The sequence below is a fragment of the Oculina patagonica genome, chromosome 4 (assembly GCF_052425735.1).
Source record: "Oculina patagonica isolate OP01 chromosome 4, crgOcupat, whole genome shotgun sequence".
In the NCBI taxonomy this organism is placed as follows: Eukaryota; Metazoa; Cnidaria; class Anthozoa; order Scleractinia; family Oculinidae; genus Oculina; species Oculina patagonica.
Genome location: NC_135761.1, coordinates 17,966,325 through 17,984,732, shown reverse-complemented (window position 1 = coordinate 17,984,732; position 18,408 = coordinate 17,966,325). Strand labels below are relative to the sequence as shown.

Below are 18,408 nucleotides of genomic sequence, written 5' to 3'. Positions count from 1 at the left end.
ATTGTGGGATGACGGAATCCCTTGGAATTTTCAATATGGCGGCAAAACGAGAGAAGGTAAATAAATCTTTCCCACCTCAATCTCACCTATCTGTGATTAAAAAATACTTTCTCTGTTACAGCAAACGACTATCAATTGGAAACCCGTCCAGAGAAAACCGTTGTAAGTATTCAATTTCCAAATAACTGTTATCCGTGCGCACGAACATGCATCAACTCACAAAGTTGTGTAGTTTCTCAAAAAAATTAAGCTTATTTGTAAACAATAAATTATATTTTAAATTTAACTATTGCGAAAGTAAAATTTAACATTAATTTTTTGTTCGAATTTCAAGTGACAACAGCCGTGTTATTCGGTTCAAGTGTTCACTGCAGAATACAATTTTGGATGTCCTTCGTTCAAAAGGCTGGACAGAAATCAGAGAGTAAGTTTGCCATTTTTATGTCTTTGTAAGACCATGTTATTGTTAAGTGAACTCACCATATTTTCAAGATGTTTTCGTTTGTTAAAAAAATATTTTTTATGTTTGAAAATAATGTTATTAATGACAAACAATATGATGTAGTAACCATAGCAACCAGGATAAGTTCCATATTTATCACAATGATTTGAGTTAAAGAAGTAGTGCACCTTTTTTAGAGGGTATTTTCTAAATATTTACGTCTAGTTTTCTTTCTATAATTTCAAATTTGAATTTTAGAATGATTTATGAGTGTGATGGAAGAATATCTTTAATTATGTACTCTGATTATTATTGAATGCTAATTAAATAATTTATTGACTGACAGTGAAGGTGAATGGGATTTTTACTGGTGTGATGTTGGCTGGATGAGGGAGAACTTTGATCATATGTACATGGAGGAACATGTCAAGATCTGTCATTTTAGGAATCACTATGAGGTATTAATTAAATAAAGATAATTTTTGCGTAAAGTACAAAGTAACTAACAGATTCCTTAATTTTCTCACAGTTCATTACAATGTATAAAAAAATTCATTATGTAAAATAACTATTTTTGATATTAATTATTTCACTTCAGTTGACTCGAAAGAACCTCATGGCAAAGAATATGAAGAGACTGAAAAAACAGCTTGAGAGAGAATTTGGGAAACTTGAAGCTACTAAGTATCCTTGCATTAAAAAAAATCCACCACAACAATTAATACCACTGAGAATATGTAGCGAGGCTGGTTGTAGTTGTACAAACAGTGTAGTCTTGCACAAAGGTCGCACAGAATTCTGGTCAACACTCAGCTTTTCCTCCTTAAATGGGCCTGAATACCAGTTCTATATGTTAATCATTTCCTGTTTGTAGCTCCTTGACCAATACTAGGTGTGATTTTTTTCCAACCACATTCGAGCTGCCGGTAAGTTTACAACATGGTCTTTCAATCTACTGCTAACACACGTCGAAGTGATAATATAACAATAGAGTTGATGTTTCGCGGGCGTAAATATGTTTTTAGCCCGACTCAGGCCAAAGCTCTGAGAAGGGCCAAAAACATATTTACGCCCAAGAACATCAACTCTATTACTATTATAATCATTTCAGGGGGCATTTAGTTAAGGAATCAAAATCAGTAAGCGATATCTTGAACACTGCGACGACTTGCGAGTCAGTGTTTATTTCTGATTGTAAACCAGGTTAGAAGTTTACAAAACTCGGCAGAAAACCGCAAAATTACTCAAAACAATCTTTGCTTGAAAAGGAAATTACAAAATTCTATTGGCAGCAAAGAAATAGTCGTCAATTAGAAGTGTTTAAAGTAATTGTGCTGTTAACTGAACTGGCAGCCTGAAATTTGACTGAAGGAGTTTTGCTCGACGAAGACAAACTAACATTTACTTTGCCGCCTGGATTCTTCTTTAAGTTTCGGTAATTCCTTTTCATCTAGCTGAGAAGACTGAGAATTTGCTTCCCCGTTCAGTCCTTTAACAATTCTGCCATTATAAAGCTTAAAAACAGTTTGCAATAGCAGATGAAAGCGTCTCGACTCAAGGTGCCAGCTTTTGCCAGCCAGCAAGAAAACGGCGCGAACAGTTGAATGGTTTTCAGTTCTGATTGGCTGCATGGCTTCATTATTTTCTTGTTTCTGATTGGTCCACGGCAGCGGGCTAAAATATATTTTAGCCCTTTGAATTCTCCATTTTAGCCCACAAAATATGCCACAATGCCCAATGAAATGATTATAATTGCTCTTAGCCTTGTGGTCTCCAAATGTTCACAATATTGCAGGTCTCAGTGTTACAGTATCATGTTTTTTCTTAGTTTTTTTTTTTAACAACAACAACAACACATTGGCTACGGTCACATTTACAACGTAACTTAAGTCTAACTTTAGTTAGTCTTAAGTTACGTGACGTCATACTTAACTGTAGTAAGTGCTTTCGGTCACACCAATGCAGTTAACTACAGTTAGTTCTGATTAGCATTTGGATAGTTTCGAATTTAAATTAGTTCACGACAGCCCTTGTTGTTGATCTGTGTCTAGTTGTTCCTCAAGTTTTTTATTTTTGCACGGCATCTCAGCATTGAAGAAAATTAAATGAAGTAAGAATACTAGATGCCTAAGAATTCAAGCTTAATGTTTGCTAACATTGGTGATATGTAATTTATTGACATGTTGTTATTCTTTTTTCCCTTCCCTTCACACTTTGTTTTTCATATTTATGTTCATCTCGCACGTGCGAAAAGAATTGTCACATTCTGATTGGTTTTTTGTTTGTAAAATTAAGACTAACGCATGAACCTTGCTTGGATCAGCGAGGCGTAAATGTTCGGTGAACAGAGAAGCAGTCACATTACCGAAATAGCTAACTATAGCTAGTTATCCCCATCTTAACTATAGTTAGTAGCCCAGATGTGACCACAGCCATTGTTTTTACAAAAACGAGAGAAAATGTCAATAAGGTTTACACATCATGAAAAATTTAAATTAGAAATAAAATAAAAATTTGTCAAAAATTAATCAAAAAAGTTTCTTAAGTGGCAGCAGTAAAGGGCACAGTCTAACTTAATCTTGCTTGTTGTAGGTTGGTTTTTTTTTTTTTTTTTACTTTTCTCAGTTTAAATTGACCACTGACTTTGTCTCACTGACTGGCTCCTTTCTCACCCTAGATGGAGTACCACATATTTGTAGAGGAATTCAAGAGAAACCCAGGAACAACATGGATTATGAAGCCTGTGAGTTCAACCTAGAAATGCTTTCATATAATTAGCCTAAAACTTTGTAAAGGTAGAGGTAAAGTCTGTGTGGGGCCATGGTGTCCAGTCTTGCTCTAGCTTATTCCAGTTTTCATAGCATTAAGTGACTAAGGGTATTTCTATGCCCCCCTGAATGGGATGCTTGTCTATCGTAGGGTTACGGGCCCCAGCAGTAAATTCACCAGTTCCCATATATTCTCCTGGATGAAGAGAGACACTGCTTGAGTAAAGTGTCTTGCCCAAGAACACAACATATCTTATGACCAGGGGATTTTTGGAAGCTGAGGGTGAGGACCTATATATTAAGGTATCAGTGTACCCCAAATGACCATCATGCGTTGGAACTGCCTTACCGTCTGGTAATTAACGCAAACCCCAGCAAAGTATATATTTTCTGAAAGCTTAGCAATTGTAGATTACGGAGATATATTTATTTTGAGTAAAAATATTAATGTTATCCAAAAAGAGCGTGTTATTTCCAAAAGTACAGAGGCTCATAAATCGGGTTCGTTTCTGGACAAATTTGAGTGGGAAAAAGCGATTAGCATCGCTATGTGTTCTTCACACATTTCTCTAAGAAACTGTGTCGGGGAATATTGATTACTTGTCTGGTTTGCTTTTGACACGCAGTTAAACTTTAAGAGAGTAAGGAACAACTATTCTCTGCGTTAAAACAGCCATAACTTTTGAAAGAGGAAAAAAAATAAAATTCGCCGACACAGTTTTGTTGCTCAATTATCGGGCAACATTCTTGCCAAATTTCAGCGAAAACTGTTGAAACCCCATTGAAAACGAACTTAAAATGTGCGCCTCTCTCTTCGAAACTTTGTTTACGAGATACGAAAGAAAATGTATTTTGGGGCGTACTTCCGCTTTAATGAGATTAATTTCACAAGACGTGTGAAAATGATCATGCGTTGAGCGATAGAATGAAGGTTCATTTTACTTAAACAATAGAACTTGTTCAAAGCGGTGTCAAATGTTGCTTCTGGTCGGAAACAGTCTGTTACATAATTTGATTTCTACCGCTCGCTCATAACAATTTTCATCTAAGTGCAACAGTTTTGGAAATGTTAAATCTAAAACAACAAAAACGTGGAGTCACAAGCATCCTAAAGAGTAAAGTAAGCCGAGGAACTGGTCGTGATGCCGGGTCATGGGGTTACCGCTTCAAGCGGCGAAAAATATTTTGCTGTCGCTATCTACTAGTGCATCTGCCAAATCTTTTGTCTTTTTCTGTTGTTGCAGCATTCTTTGAACATGAGAAAGGAATGGGAAAATGTTTCTTCTTTTACATCTGAAAAACTATACATTTTGCCAGCGAAAAACACCCAAAGCATCTCATCGAAAACCAAGAACTGTGATAGCTTGTGATAATCACGCAACGGTAGTATCGCCGTGCTTCTAATAGACAACCTGTTGACAGCTATCAATATCAAATAATAAATGGCAAGAAAAGTTTTTCGTTATAACTTTCTGTAGAGTCAATCTTTTTCCATGCTCTTTTTTTGAATGAAAGGTCTTAATGAAATCTACCTGAAAATACCAAAATATATTTTTCTTTAAAGTGGTCAATTTTGGGGTACACTGATACCTTAATATGGTGATCGAGCAAGCACTTTTATGTGTACTCTGACAGATTCCATGCATTAGAATAAATTAGAATTAATTATTGGTGATTGAATATTTTGCTCGTTAAGTCTCAAATGTACCTTATATGATGATGGAATAGCGGGAAAATGGGCAAGGTGACCCTCTCTTCTTATTTTATTTTTATGATACATTAAACTTAATTAACAACTCTGCAACGTTCAGTTAAAATTCGATTTCAACTTCTTTTTTGATTGAATCTTCTTAAAGGGTCATTAGCAAGGTTTCAATCAAAATGAATGATTTAATTGAAAGTAATTAATTTCTGGGTACAGTCAACTCTCGTTATAGCGGACACGCTCGGGGCGTCGTTTCGTGTCCGTTATAGCAAGGGTCCGTAATAGCGGGAGTCATTAATTCCAGTCAAACCTTGTTCATTGGGGATCTGGATTTTGTCCGTAATAGCGAGTGTCCGCAATAGCGGGGTGTCCGCAAGGCGAGAGTTGACTGTAATATGCTCTACTGCAGGTGGGCAAGTCACAAGGAAAAGGGATTTTCCTGTTCAGAAAACTAAAAGATATCATGGACTGGAGAAAGGTATAATTATATGTATTTCAACAGAAACTTATTACAAAAACGGGTAAAATTGAGTTACTTTCAGATGCTAAAATAACATTTGCTCTTTAAGGGACGGTGTCATGGGGGTATGAAGTTTATTTTATTAAGTTTTATACTTCTATAAACTTAATTTTTGCAAAGAAATTACTTCAACTATGGATCTAAATGGCAAAACCATAACTTCATTGCAACCAAATGTGTCTCCTGGGCATTATAGTTACAAGCAATCGAGATCAACTTTGAAAACTGTTCAGCCTAATAGTACAGGTCTTCCTTTGCATTTGCTGTGTTATTGAAATCTTCCTTCATGAGTTTCTTTTTTGTATTTCACCTAAATTTGACTAAATTCTGTGACACAGTTCCTTTAAATTGCCTGAAAATGTTAAAAATAATGACTGCCATGAAGAAGCATACACATAACCCACTGTCCTGTACTTAACTCATTTAAAGGTTCTTGTCAGTAGCTGATTTTTTTTTCTGGCTTGTCTAATTGTTAGGAAGATCCTTATCGAGCAGCCATGGCAGATGATAGGGTGAGTAGGAGGGTTTTTTCAGTGCCAGCTGATAAGTGAAAGCAAACATGTTTCTTTCAGTACTGCTAGGGTCTGGGTTAAGGCAATAAGCTAAGGGTCTGATAAGGGAATTTACTGACCTTCCAACCACCTGCACTGAGATTTCAAATCTTTTTGTCTTTTTTTCTGTATATAGCCAGAAAGTAAACCCATGTCACACCTGAAAAGCCTGTAAAGTGTTTTAGCATTGCAGTAACAGTGTTTTTGTAACAGTCAAACCCCTATTAAGCAGCCACCCTTTTCCATTTCCAGCGGCCATGCCTATTAAGTGGTCATGGCTTTCTTTTGGCTGTCCTGATGAGGGTCCTACTGTTTTGCCCCTATTAAGTGGCCAACAAGAATGTTATATTATTATGAAGTTTGACCTTGTTTTCAACAAGGTTGTGAAAGACAAGAGTCTAAAATCTAAAGTGACCACTGATAAATCGTCTCCATGTGATCCTTTCCACGTTATTTTGCACTAAAATCACATTGAGACTTTTTTCCAGTGATCATAATGATAAACTACATAAAACATAACAATAGTGGTAAGAGGGATTTACTGACAGAAAAAAAATTAAATGGGATATATGGCATGCAGACAAGAAAAGTATAGAGTTAATTTAATCCGCAAATGAATGTACTGTATACTTACCGTATTTACTCGAATAAGCGCCGCCCCCGAATAACCGCTGCCCTCAAATAAGCGCCGCATTTGGGACAAAAAAGTTAACAAGCACCGCCCCCCGAATAAGCGCCGCAGTCCCGATGCGGCGCTTATCTGGAGAATTTTGTTTAACTTAAAACGGCACTACAAAGCAACTCTTAAACAAGCTTGAACATTTCTTTGCATCAAAAGCGATGTTTTGCAGTTATGAGTGATTGTTTTATCGCCCTCTGATTAGTTTTTCTATTCAACACTCTTACAATACGTAGTTTTGTAAAATTAATGTTGTGAAGGCCGCAAACTTTGCCAGGACAGCTAGCGCCACTTCTGTCTCAGCAAGAGACAAACACTGACAATCAAAAGACGCTCTTTTCAATAACTGTAAAAGATTAGATTCTTTGTGGCGTCAAAATTTTAAATAAGCGCCGCCCTCAAATAAGCGCCACACTTGAGGTGCCAAAAATTTAATAAGCGCCGCGGCGCTTTTTCGAGTAAATACGGTATGTGCAAAGCATTTATTTGTTTATGTTCCTTATTTTACTTAATCTGTTTCTCAATCTGGTAACAGCTACAAAAAGTAACATTTTGTTTGTTTACTCCTACATTAATCACAATCACTTGTATTGTTCATCTTCTTTATGTCTTCAGAAAGACGAGAAAGAAGCACCAGAGGCATACGTTGTACAGCGTTATATTGAAGATCCATATTTAATAGGAAGTAAGCTTCTGGTTTTTATGCTTTAGCAGTGCCGGTTGGCAAACAATCAATGAGTATTACCGGTAGTCCTCAAGTGCAGTATATATCTTAATAGATCCTGAAAGAACATCCAAAAGTCCTTAAAAACATCTTTCAAGGATACCCTGGTATCCTTAGAAGATCTTAGAAAGATCTAAAAAGATTTGAGACATGATGAGGATCACACAGATCTTGGCGATTAAAAATAAAGATCTTAACAAAGATCTTTGTAGGGATATTTCAAGATCTTCAAGGATTTGATGAAGATTTTACCAGGTTCTTTATAAGATTCTTCACACGGTCTTCCATGATCCTTGAGGATGCTTGATCACTGCAAGGTGGTTGAGGATCATTGCGGGATTGTTGCTGGGACATTAAGGCGGCTAAGTACAGTTTCCGCGCACCCCTTAGATTCAATTATTACGCTATACTAGTCCTAGTACGCGCTCAAGACTTTGAGAAAAATTTAAATGCTGCGCGTGCGGTGTTGATCAAAAAGGTGCGATCTGGTGTTTTATTGTCCTACAAGAAAGAAGTGATTTCTAGTGAGCCAGTTGTTAGATTTTAAGCAATTTTGCAATGCTGTGCTTTGGAAAGCAAGAAAACTGCTGATTACAAAAAATCTGGAATTTAACAAAGGAATTTTTAGACATTCCAGTACAATACACGAAAACATAAAATAGCGAAGAATTAAAATTCCCTTGTTAAATCATTATTACTTCAATGTTAAAATGTGACAATTTCTTCATGTTTCTTCATACAACCTTTTTCGTTGATTTAAAATTAGCTGTGTTGCCATTTGTAACACTCATCATGGTCTAAAGTGGCATGCAGAAAATATGAATGCAGTAGTTTATCTTGTAACTTGCCAATTTTGAGCTCATCAGCTGCAACCATTTGGTCTTGAGGGCAAAATAAACGATAGGTAATTTAATGATTGGAAAACTGTGTTCAGCCAACTTAAGCCGGTCTAAGAGCGTGTCCAAGGTTCTGCAAGAACCCTGAAGATCTTTGCGATTATAATTGGAGATCCTGAAAGATCTATCTCCTGCTCCAATAAGAACCTTGAATTTATATGTCAAAATTGAACAATGATGAAATATTCTTTTCACTAATATGTTTCTTCTTTTTTTCAACATAGGTAGAAAGTTTGATATGAGAGTTTATGTCCTTGTTACATCAGTGAGTATTTTAACTGCTATTCAGTCTGCTTCCATGTTTTACATTTTATTATTTTTTTTAGCTTTAAATGTAGCCCCCTCCCTACCAGTAAAAAAGTGGAATAGTGACAGTCGTAATAATTATCTCACTTTCTGTTACATTCAAAAGTTGTTCACTGACCAACATTCTCTTTCTTAGTACGCTCCAATGTGTGCCTGGCTTTACAGAGAAGGGTTTGCAAGATTTTCAAATACAAGGTTTTCTTTGGATTCGATTGATGACACATGTATCCTTTTCCAACCAAGAGAGAAGTGTAATGGGGATATTAAATTCTTATACAGTCAACTCTCGTTATAGCGGACACACTCGGGGCGTCGTTTAGTGTCCGTTATAGTGAGAGTCCGTAATAGCGGGAGTTATTTCCAGTCAAACCTCTATCGCTGGGGATCTGGATTTTGTCCGTAATAGCGAGTGTCCGCAATAGCGGGGTGTCCGCAAGGCGAGAGTTGACTGTGTTGTTGGTGGGGCTATTGTCCAGAATATATAAAGCAATGCAAATCTACAGCTTCCATCTGGCTACTTAGCTGAGCAAAGTTGGTCAATTCATGGTCAATTTCTTGCCATCAATTGAAGAAATAGAGCAACTTAGACACTATCAAACCTTGCTAGGATAATTCTGCAATATGGTGGTTGAACTTTTCTCGGCTTATCTCAGACCAAAAGTCGTTTCCCTTGGATTTGCTTCTCTTTGTTGAACGCTGCTATTTTACCCCTGTTTTTTCGTTTTCATTGGACTTTCAAGAAATTGTAATCCCACTGTATTAGAGATGATCATCAATCCTTGACATTTAAACACTGTAGATGTGCATCTCACTAATGTTGCCATCCAGAAAACAGCTCCTGATTATGACGCTGAAAAGGTAGGTATCAGTAGCAAAATCCAGTCCACTGAAATCATTGCATCATTTGAGAGCGTCACAAAGAAAAGTGTGTCAAGCACTAGGTGGTTCCCTTAAATAAGCCAAAAAAAATTGCCATCATCATATAGGATGATTCTTGCTTTAAATATTTCCAGGGTTGCAAGTGGTCTTTACAGCAGCTGAGGAGGTATCTTGTGGCAAAACACGGTATAGAAAAGGTAATGTGTAAGTAATGTGTATTTTTGGAATTTTACGGTATTTAACTGGTGGTTCTAAATATGTCCAGATAAAATTGCTTCATGGATAAAATGCATTACGCTTTTGGTTTTTCAGGTTGAGACTTTGGTTAGAGACATGGATAACATCTACATCAAAAGTATACAAGCTGTGCAAAAAGTTATGATAAATGACAAGCACTGCTTTGAGTTGTATCCTTACCTGGTTTGTTATCTTCAAAGTCTATTTAACAACTATTCCACGAGCGCATGTTGGATATGAGATGGTAGATAGCCAACGAGCTGCGTAGCGCCGAGTTGGTTATAACTATCTCATATCCAACAAGCGCAAGTAGAAATATTGTTTTATTAAAAACACCCAAAGAATTGCAATATTTGAGCTCCCCAGCTGTTCTTGCTGACACGACTTTGCCTACCACTTTTGTTGTCCATGGTATATGAGCTCATATACCATGGCCTGTAAACCAATTAAAACTCAGGATTTGCAATATACCATGGCTAGTTTTTAATAAAAATCATGGTAGCCTTATTGCTGGGCATCAGAAATTAGAAGTGGAGAAGGAGTGACTATTTGAGTTTGTATCATGCAGTAATACAAGTTGTGTTTATGTTCCTGCAGAAGACACTTTACTTTTGCAGTCAGCCTCTTTTAAGGGGGCTTTGTCGCGGATTAAACACTCGGATTTTTTAAACATCCAAAATATATAATAATTGTGTCTCCGTCGCATCTTTAACATCACCTGGCAGGACAAGGTCCAAAACAACGCAATCCTGGAGCGGGCTGGAATCTCCAGCATGTACACTCTGCTGAAACAGAGACGCCTGTGCTGGCTTGGTCATGTTGTCAGAATGAACGATGGCAGGATCCCCAAGGATCTGCTGTACGGGGAATCAGTACAGGGAAAGCGTCCCTCAGGCAGACCAAAGGCGTCTGCAAAAGGGATCTGAAAGCCTTGGAGTTCAACCTAACAGCTGAGAAACCTAGCTCCGCCTGGAGGCACGCTGTGCAGCAAGGCCTTTCTCAGTTTGAAGAGATACTTGCCTTACAGGCTGAGGCAAAGAGACAAAGAAGGAAGGCCCAAAGCCAGGAAGACAGACCATTGACAGACTACATCTGTTTCCAGTGTGGAAAAGACTGCCACTCCCGAATCGGCCTTTTAAGTCACAGCAGACGCTGTTCTAGAACTATCATCGAAAACGCGACACCATAGTCTCCCGAGACTGATGGGTGCCAATCATCAGGAAACCTAATAATAAATGGCCATTTTTTAATTAACAATAATTTATTGTGTTTTGGTCACAGATGGCTAGGATGGAAATGGCTTTACAACTTGAAAAGTTAAGGCTTAACTTAACAAGTTGTTTTTGCGCTTCTTTAAAAAATCGATACAGTTGAACCCCACTAATTCGAACTTGATAATTTCGAATTCCCCGTTATTTCGAACTAAAACGCAGTTCCCTTGGATTTGCCTTTCAGTCATTTATTATGGGCTATTTTTTGTTTCCACTGACGGTTCTAATCAACGAGGTTCAACTGTATTTAAATTGCATTGTTGCCAATGATCATGATTGTACTTGAAATTGCTTTTTTATTTGGTTTCTTAACAAAATCGTCTCGATAAACTGACAGATATGGATATGATATTCTACTTGACTCCAAACTAAAACCGTAAGTTTACTATTTGTGTTTCTAATATATATTTTGTACAGATATATAAGAAACAGTTATAGAAATTGATTTTACACACTTATAAGCCAAAGATAACTTGCATATGTCCTAAAGATATGCTATTTCATAAATGTGTATGCCATGCAGAAAATAGCTACAGATAGGCATGGAGATGTGGAGGGGGACAGGGGGGTCTGAACCTCCCGCCTCCCGTACCTTTTACCCCCGTTTCCCGTACCTTTTACTCCCGCCTCCAGCCCTTTTCCGTAGCTGTTCTCTCCTGTTTGTTCATGTCCATTGCGAAATATAATGAAATGTTACGAAATTTCACTCGTTTTCTCCCGGTTCCCGCCACCTTAAGAATCCTGCTTCCCGCCCTCTCTCCTCCCGCTTCCCGCCCCTTTTCTCCCGCCCCCCCCCCCTCCCCTGTCCCCCTCCACGGAGATGTGCTATGGGTTCAAAAATGCCTGCACACATGCCCGTATGAGATATGCCCACAAGAGATTATCCCGTAGATGTTCCTAAAGATAACAACAGTTTATATACCGGTAGCTGTAACAATGCATTTCATTGTTGAATGATAAAACAATTATCCTGCTCAGTCTTGCGGAATATCTTAAGCGCCAGATGATAATTCTCGTGATTTAGAGAATAATGGTTAAATATATCCCACGCATTATAATGGCAAAGAAGTCAGGCGACATTCCCAAAATATTTCAGTACACTGTTTATGTTTCTACTTTGTAGTTGGTTGATTGAAGTGAATGCCTCACCTTCACTGACTGCCAGTAGTCAGTCTGATTATGAGCTGAAGTGCCGTCTGTTAGAGGACATGTTGCATATTATAGACATGGAGAACAGGTAACTATGCAATTGCTTTTAGAGCGGTTTTCACTTGAGTGTCGAAAGTAATTCGCGTTTACATTGGTTTTGCATTGCTACGCTTAGTGATTGGTTTAAAACTCTCGCGCCACTTTCTTAGCCAATCAGAAGTAAAACCAAAACCAATCGTGACTCGCTCGCGCACGTTTTCTCGCGCTTGGTGTCGGTTACGTGTATTTGCTTCGAGTTTTGATTGGTTTGAACACTAGATTGTCTGTGTCGTTTGTGATTGGCGCGAGTGATTACTTTGGTTTTGGTTTTACGACACTCAATTGAAAACTGCTCTATGACTGATGGACATAGATATACAGCCCTTTCGTTGTCGAGTGAAAGCGTTGCAAGCTTACGCGAAAAGACCGAATGGTGGTCTGGGTATTCATTGAAATTTTGCATATCGGTGGAGAAAATCTACAAGTTGGTATTTTGGCAGATAAAATATCTTTTTTTCCCTTGTTAGTCTTTGTTCTGTGGCTTCACTGTTACATTCAATTGAGTTTAAATATTCAGTGTGGCTAAAAGTACTTTGTTTCCACAAGTCCGAAGAAGAGAAAACGTACAAAATCACATTTGCCATGTCGCTACATCTCACTGCTTCAATTTTGTTGATCATAATCCGTCTTAATCTTCATCAGTAGAAACCATCTTTGGTTATTTTCGTGTTTTTATTATCCTTTGTTGTTTTTCTACATTTCACAACTATTATTTTGAGGATTTCTTCAATTTGGAAGTAATGTGTAAGATTTCAGTGTTATCAAAAGATCCAAAAGCTAGGAGTGAGTTTCCTGTCTTACATGCACATATTTTTTTCTCAATTGCAAGACTGACGGGGCGCGAGAAGCGTGTTGGCGGGTTTGACTTGATGTGGAATGATGGACCAGTGTACATGGATGATACAACTGGAGCAGACTGCATCCCAAATCCTTCTTATCCTACAAATACGTTCCTAGGTAAGATGCTGTAAAAGTAATAGAACCGTTTTAGATTTGTAGGATCACAAACGAATGGCAAGGTAGTCATAGATGTTTCTTTACAGACCAACCATCTCTTGGTATACCAGGGTTAGGTTGACGGACGTGTGGCGTACAATGGATGTCACTTTTTTGTCAGAAGGACAGGTCGTTTGGAGAGGCCTTACAGCTATTTCCAACAGTCATACGAGAAAAATCCTTACTATAAATCGTTTGACAAACTTACTCAGTTGGTTCGTTTTATATAGAAGTTCATTTTATGTATGAACAAGACAATGTCTTTTCTGGTGAAAAAAAAATGGTCATCTTCACAATGTTTGTTTGTTATATCTTGTAGTTTGTTTTTTCGTAGTTTGTTGTAACGGGTTACACCTAACTGTACAGTAAGTTGAGTGGAAGTTGAGTTTTGTTTGGACGTCAAGTTCTGTGTGCAAGTCGACTATTGAGTGGACATCGAGTTTTGTCTGGACGTTCAGTTTTGGGTGGGCATTCAATTGTGTGTGGACGCCGAGGTTTCTGTAGAAGTCAGTCACGTTTTGTGTAGAGGTTTAGTTTTTGTGCAGACGTTTAAATTTGTGTCGATGTTGGGATTTGTTTGGATGTCCATGTTTTACTCATTACAGTGGAACCTCGATTTAAGGAACCTCTATATAACGCAGTCCTCGGTTTAACGAACGATATTCTTCAGCCCGTCGAAAGTTGCAGTAAAATGTATAGAAAATGTATGTAACAGGACCTCGATATAACGAACCTTGATATAACTAAATCCTCGTTACAACGAACACAATCCAGAAGCCCAAACGTAAACTGTACCTCCTCGATATAAGGAAAAAATGTCAACACGCGACAAAATATGAATGCGAAACAGACCAACAAAGATGAAACTCCTTTAATCCTGTAACAAGTGAACAAGTTTAAATACATATTTCCAAATCTATGTGCAAATGTTATTTTCAGAAATGGATAATACCCGGCAATGCTGGGTACGTAGTGCAACGTAACAGCGTTAAAAACTGATTCATTATACCTCGATACAACGAACATTTTGGTTGTTTTTCCGCAAATTCGTTATATCGAGGTTTTCGATATAACGAACCCTCGATATAACGAACAAATTTCATCAGTCCCTTGGCACTTCGTTAAATCGAGGTTCCACTGTACTGAGTTTACTGTGGACGTTAGGTTTTCTCTGTGCGTTGAGTTTAGGTAGATGCCGAGTTTTGTCTCGTCGTATGTTTTTGCTTGGACGTTGCACTTTGAGTTAGACGTCGAGTTTAGTGCCGACGTTGAGTTTAGTGTGGACTTTGGTTTTTGTGCAGACGTTGAATTCTATGTTGGGCAGATGAATTGGAGTTGTGTTGTGAGTCAGTTAACGTTTTATGTGGAAGTAGACTGATCGAGTTATTATGTGGTGCTCACCTACTTTATGTATGGAATTTTGCAAACGTTTGCTGTTTAGTCAGATTCTCACTATCACACTCTCGCTTTCTGTCTTCTGTACACAATTTCTCCTTTTCTTACCCCAGTCTGAATTCATAAAATTATTCTAATTTCTAAAGAGGGACACCTGTAACATCTGTATACTGTAACTCAGAGTTTTACTTTCCACAGGGTGTGACAACAGTGACCGTGACAAACAACTGAAACAAGTGTTCAAGAATGCCCAGTCAGTAAAGAAGTCGTGATAACTGAAGTTGTCATGAGCATAGTAAAGAGAGAGGGACTAGCATGTCAATCTCGTTGATTGTCTTTTCAGCCCAAGGTTGCCTATTTGGCGAGGGAAACATTGTCACTGTCGCAAATATATACCTTTTCAGTGCTAATTTGTGTCGGCAAGATTGTCGCTATATTTTTAGCTACTTTGGAGCAATGTCGTTTGTCACCAAAACCCCCTTGGAAGGCCTCATCAGTGTCAAACTAATCCAGAAAATTGTCAGAATTCTTCAGAAATCTTGTTAAGGTGTTACAAGTGGATTCATTGTCTCCTTTATCCTCTAGTCGAACATCACATACATTGTTCACAGTGCTATGTTTGCAATAAGTACACCTTAAGAATAAGTACATTTATTATTTTATATAAGATTGTAATTTATACAATATTTTATTATAATGATAATTTCAAATTAGGCAGAGGCACGCTTTACTGAATGTCACATTTCTTACATTCTCTGACCAAAAACTGGAATGTTGTCTAATACAACAATAAATTATGTTATTATTTTGTAAATATGTACATTTATATAATATATTTATTTGATAGTATGAATTTGTTAATGTTTGTGATGTGGTTTCAATATAAGTGAGGTGTAAAAAAGGTTTTGTTACTATGCAAATAAACTCAAACGCAAATTTTAAATATGTACTGTGTCTTTTGTTTGTTCATCCTCTACTACTCATTATAACAGATGGAAGATTTGTTCTGCATTGTTTTCATGTAGTGGGATTCATCGTTGAGCTTGATTTCAACTGATGTCAGGTGTCATGCCCCAGTCTTTATTACTTCTTGAGGAGAATAGCATTGGCTTGTTTTTTTCCAAACATAGCCGCTGGTGGTTAAGCCTTGCGACAGACTCGTACCCAGTCATTACTCGTTTTTTTGCTACCCTCGAAGAGGTTGATGGGGAGGAGACAGAAAACGCGCTTTCAGTTCGCCCTTCCCTTGATGCATTGCGCGCCGCTCATATTGCGAGAGAAGCGACTGGGTAAGAGTCTGGTCCTTCACAGGTTATGTGCACAGAGCATCAAGTCTCTGTGCTGTTTTTCTTTTTTATCGTTTCTTGCTTGCACATGTGTACTTCAGGATTTGGGAATCTTTTAAGTTTGTCAGCATGGCTCATGGCTTCAGGTTCTGTAAATCATCTTGAGTTAATGCAGCAAGGTCAAATCCTTTCACCTCAGGTAATCCTTAAAAGGAAGCATATACATCAAGCATTACTGACTAGAATGCATAAATACTATTGAGAATGCTTGGCAGTATGTAGGCATAAGTCCGTTTTTTAGATATATAATTATTATTATTGTGGAACTTACAAACTTTGTTTGATCTTCTCAGCATAGCCAGAGGTTTCATCATATTTGATAGAGAAATAACAGGATAAACTCAAGAAAGCTTTGCATTTCAATTAAAGGATTCAGTATTAACTTTGTTCTAAATAGAAAACCAACCTTCAAGTTCATGAAGTTTTGATACTTTTGGTTTCAGATCCTTCCTCAGTCTGCTTATTTCATCATCCAAGTTCTTTTGATCTTCACAGAAGGAAAAATTGACAACTTACGGTTAAACCCTTCTGTATAAAATTAAATGGTTAAATAAATACAAAAATAAATGAAGTGACACTGTAATTTTCATTAGTTTTATTTACACCACTAACCTTGTTGTAGCATTGTTTGTACATTAGGGCTTGGAAGCTTTATAAACATGTTCCCAAAACATACCCAGGACTTGGAAGCTGAAAGATGATGCATAATTGTGTTAAATAAAGATACATTTTGTTTGTGCCCCCCATGAATGACCATGAACAAAAACAAAGAGTGTAATCTTGATGGGGCATGCAGCCACTCTATGGAACTCAGCAGAAAACTGGGCAAGAGGATAGAATTTTAATGTGTAAGGTCTTTAACTGCATATAAACAAGCATTCTATTAACTGTTTTAATATAAGCTAACATACACTGTTCCCTCTTTACTCCAGTTGTCTCTTCTCTCTTGAGTGTCCGCAGAGCCTCTCTGTTGGTATTCCTCTTCTTATCAAGTTCAACAATCTGCCAAAATGAATGAATGAGATCTAAATGGGAAGACTTGAAATTCTATAAATTTTTATTACCAGTAATATGCTTCTGGCTTCCTGCTGTAATAAAGACCCAAGCTGACAACAAGACCTGGGTGTGGGATTTGAGCAAACTTGTTTATTCACATCTGGCTATGTCTACCAGCCCTGCCTTTTTCAGTGGTGGGTTAATCTTTTTCAAGTCTAAAGGTTCTATCAAGAACAGATGGCAGTAAGCTGATCTCTTTATACAGGACAACATGTTGGCATGTAGGGAAATGGTTATTCACTCACATTAACCATCCATTTATCCCCCCCTTTTTTCCCGACATGGTTGGTCTGATTCTGACATCAGTTTCTTGGCAACATTCTTTTGAAAATTTGTTCTCCCATCCCAACCTTTTGTCAACGTTTACCAGGAGCCCATTACCTGGCTCCATGGGCTCTAACTCATGAGTTTAAACAACATCAAACACCCCCTATTTCTGTCCACTTCTTTGAGAAAATAACATGGCACCCCTCATTTTCCCACAAAAAAGTGTCCTCATAACCCTGGGGGGGGGGGGTACTCAAAAAAGTTTTATACGGGGAGGCTCCGCCCCAAGTTCTAACCCCTTACCCTTTTATATACCATTTTTGACAGAAATTGTACCCCTTTCGTATACCTTTAACTGAAAAAAGGTACCCCTTTCATATACCTAAGACACATGACTGGACTTAAAATAGGACGTTTTCTTGTCATTTTTATGTAGCGCTTAATAAATTAAAATAATACAGCCATAAATTGCGTCTGTTCGAAATATTTTAATTAAAGGCTTTTTTAAATAGCCAAATGACAGATTTCCATACCCTTTCATATACTTAAACTCATGAAATCCCTACCCTTTTATATACCTGAAGCCCGAAAAAGGTACACCTTTCGGGCGGAGCCTTCCCGTGTAGGCCATTATAGGGAGTACCCCCCCCCCCCCCGGGCCTCATAAAGGACTTGTCTCAGTGTGTCATCTCAAACTACTGACTAGTGTGAATCAAAGTCAAGTGTTTTAGCCAATTTTGGTTCACTCCAACCAACTTGTTCTGGGGCTATATCACGTCCGTAGAATATCTAGGATGCTGGAACAATATCCTGCTATCTTGTAGACGATACGGAGCTAGTTTTACCATTGGTCCCAGAGGTTTTCTTTCTTCTCTTTTCCAAATTCAATTTGGGTCGCTAACTTCGATCTTCCGCAACGGCATTTTTGTGTAAGTAGAAGAAAGAAGAAATTAAACCCCTGTGACCAGGTTAGCCTAGAATGTTAACCTGATGTCTGTCTTCCATAATTTCTTGGGCAAGTTCCTCTAATTCGGAAAATCTTTGTAGCGTCTGAGAAGCAAGCTTTTCATCCGCCATTTTGAACACTGTTCTGGTACCCAGTTTTCTCGACGGTGTCAGGCA

The 18,408-nt window shown here is 37.8% G+C and overlaps 2 protein-coding genes across 2 annotated transcripts; one reads left to right on the top strand and one right to left on the bottom strand.

Annotated features, from left to right (window-relative positions):
- Positions 1–19: 19 nt before the first annotated feature.
- On the top strand, positions 20–15,551 carry LOC144651748 (putative tubulin polyglutamylase TTLL9). The gene is made up of 19 exons (XM_078511721.1): positions 20–56; positions 122–162; positions 335–424; positions 789–900; positions 1,041–1,126; positions 1,335–1,368; positions 3,120–3,185; positions 5,325–5,393; positions 5,912–5,947; positions 7,281–7,350; positions 8,510–8,550; positions 8,728–8,815; positions 9,391–9,449; positions 9,605–9,667; positions 9,783–9,877; positions 11,316–11,354; positions 12,102–12,215; positions 13,056–13,183; positions 14,816–15,551. The coding sequence occupies exons 1-19, from the start codon at positions 36–38 to the stop codon at positions 14,887–14,889; spliced, it is 1,326 nt and encodes a 441-aa protein (XP_078367847.1). The 5' UTR covers positions 20–35; the 3' UTR covers positions 14,890–15,551.
- A 265-nt stretch (positions 15,552–15,816) lies between these two features.
- On the bottom strand, positions 15,817–18,372 carry LOC144651962 (p53 and DNA damage-regulated protein 1-like). Its single transcript, XM_078512042.1, has 5 exons — positions 18,274–18,372; positions 16,875–16,965; positions 16,576–16,653; positions 16,370–16,450; positions 15,817–16,108 (listed from the first exon to the last, which is right to left on the bottom strand). Exons 1-5 carry the CDS (start codon positions 18,361–18,363, stop codon positions 16,038–16,040), a joined length of 411 nt encoding a protein of 136 aa, XP_078368168.1. The 5' UTR covers positions 18,364–18,372; the 3' UTR covers positions 15,817–16,037.
- Between the last annotated feature and the right edge of the window lie 36 nt (positions 18,373–18,408).

What these genes read in the sequence shown, in the direction of transcription:
- LOC144651748 (XM_078511721.1), top strand. Translation starts at nt 36, where the DNA reads ATGGCGGCAAAACGAGAGAAG. An exon ending in AGATCCATATTTAATAGGAA is followed by an intron (nt 7,351 to 8,509) that starts GTAAGCTTCTGG and finishes TTTTCAACATAG; the next exon opens with GTAGAAAGTTTGATATGAGA. An exon ending in ATTATAGACATGGAGAACAG is followed by an intron (nt 12,216 to 13,055) that starts GTAACTATGCAA and finishes CTCAATTGCAAG; the next exon opens with ACTGACGGGGCGCGAGAAGC.
- LOC144651962 (XM_078512042.1), bottom strand. Translation starts at nt 18,363, where the DNA reads ATGGCGGATGAAAAGCTTGCTTCTCAGACGCTACAAAGATTTTCCGAA. An exon ending in TGGAGTAAAGAGGGAACAGT is followed by an intron (nt 16,654 to 16,874) that starts GTATGTTAGCTT and finishes ATCATCTTTCAG; the next exon opens with CTTCCAAGTCCTGGGTATGT. An exon ending in ACAAACAATGCTACAACAAG is followed by an intron (nt 16,451 to 16,575) that starts GTTAGTGGTGTA and finishes CCTTCTGTGAAG; the next exon opens with ATCAAAAGAACTTGGATGAT.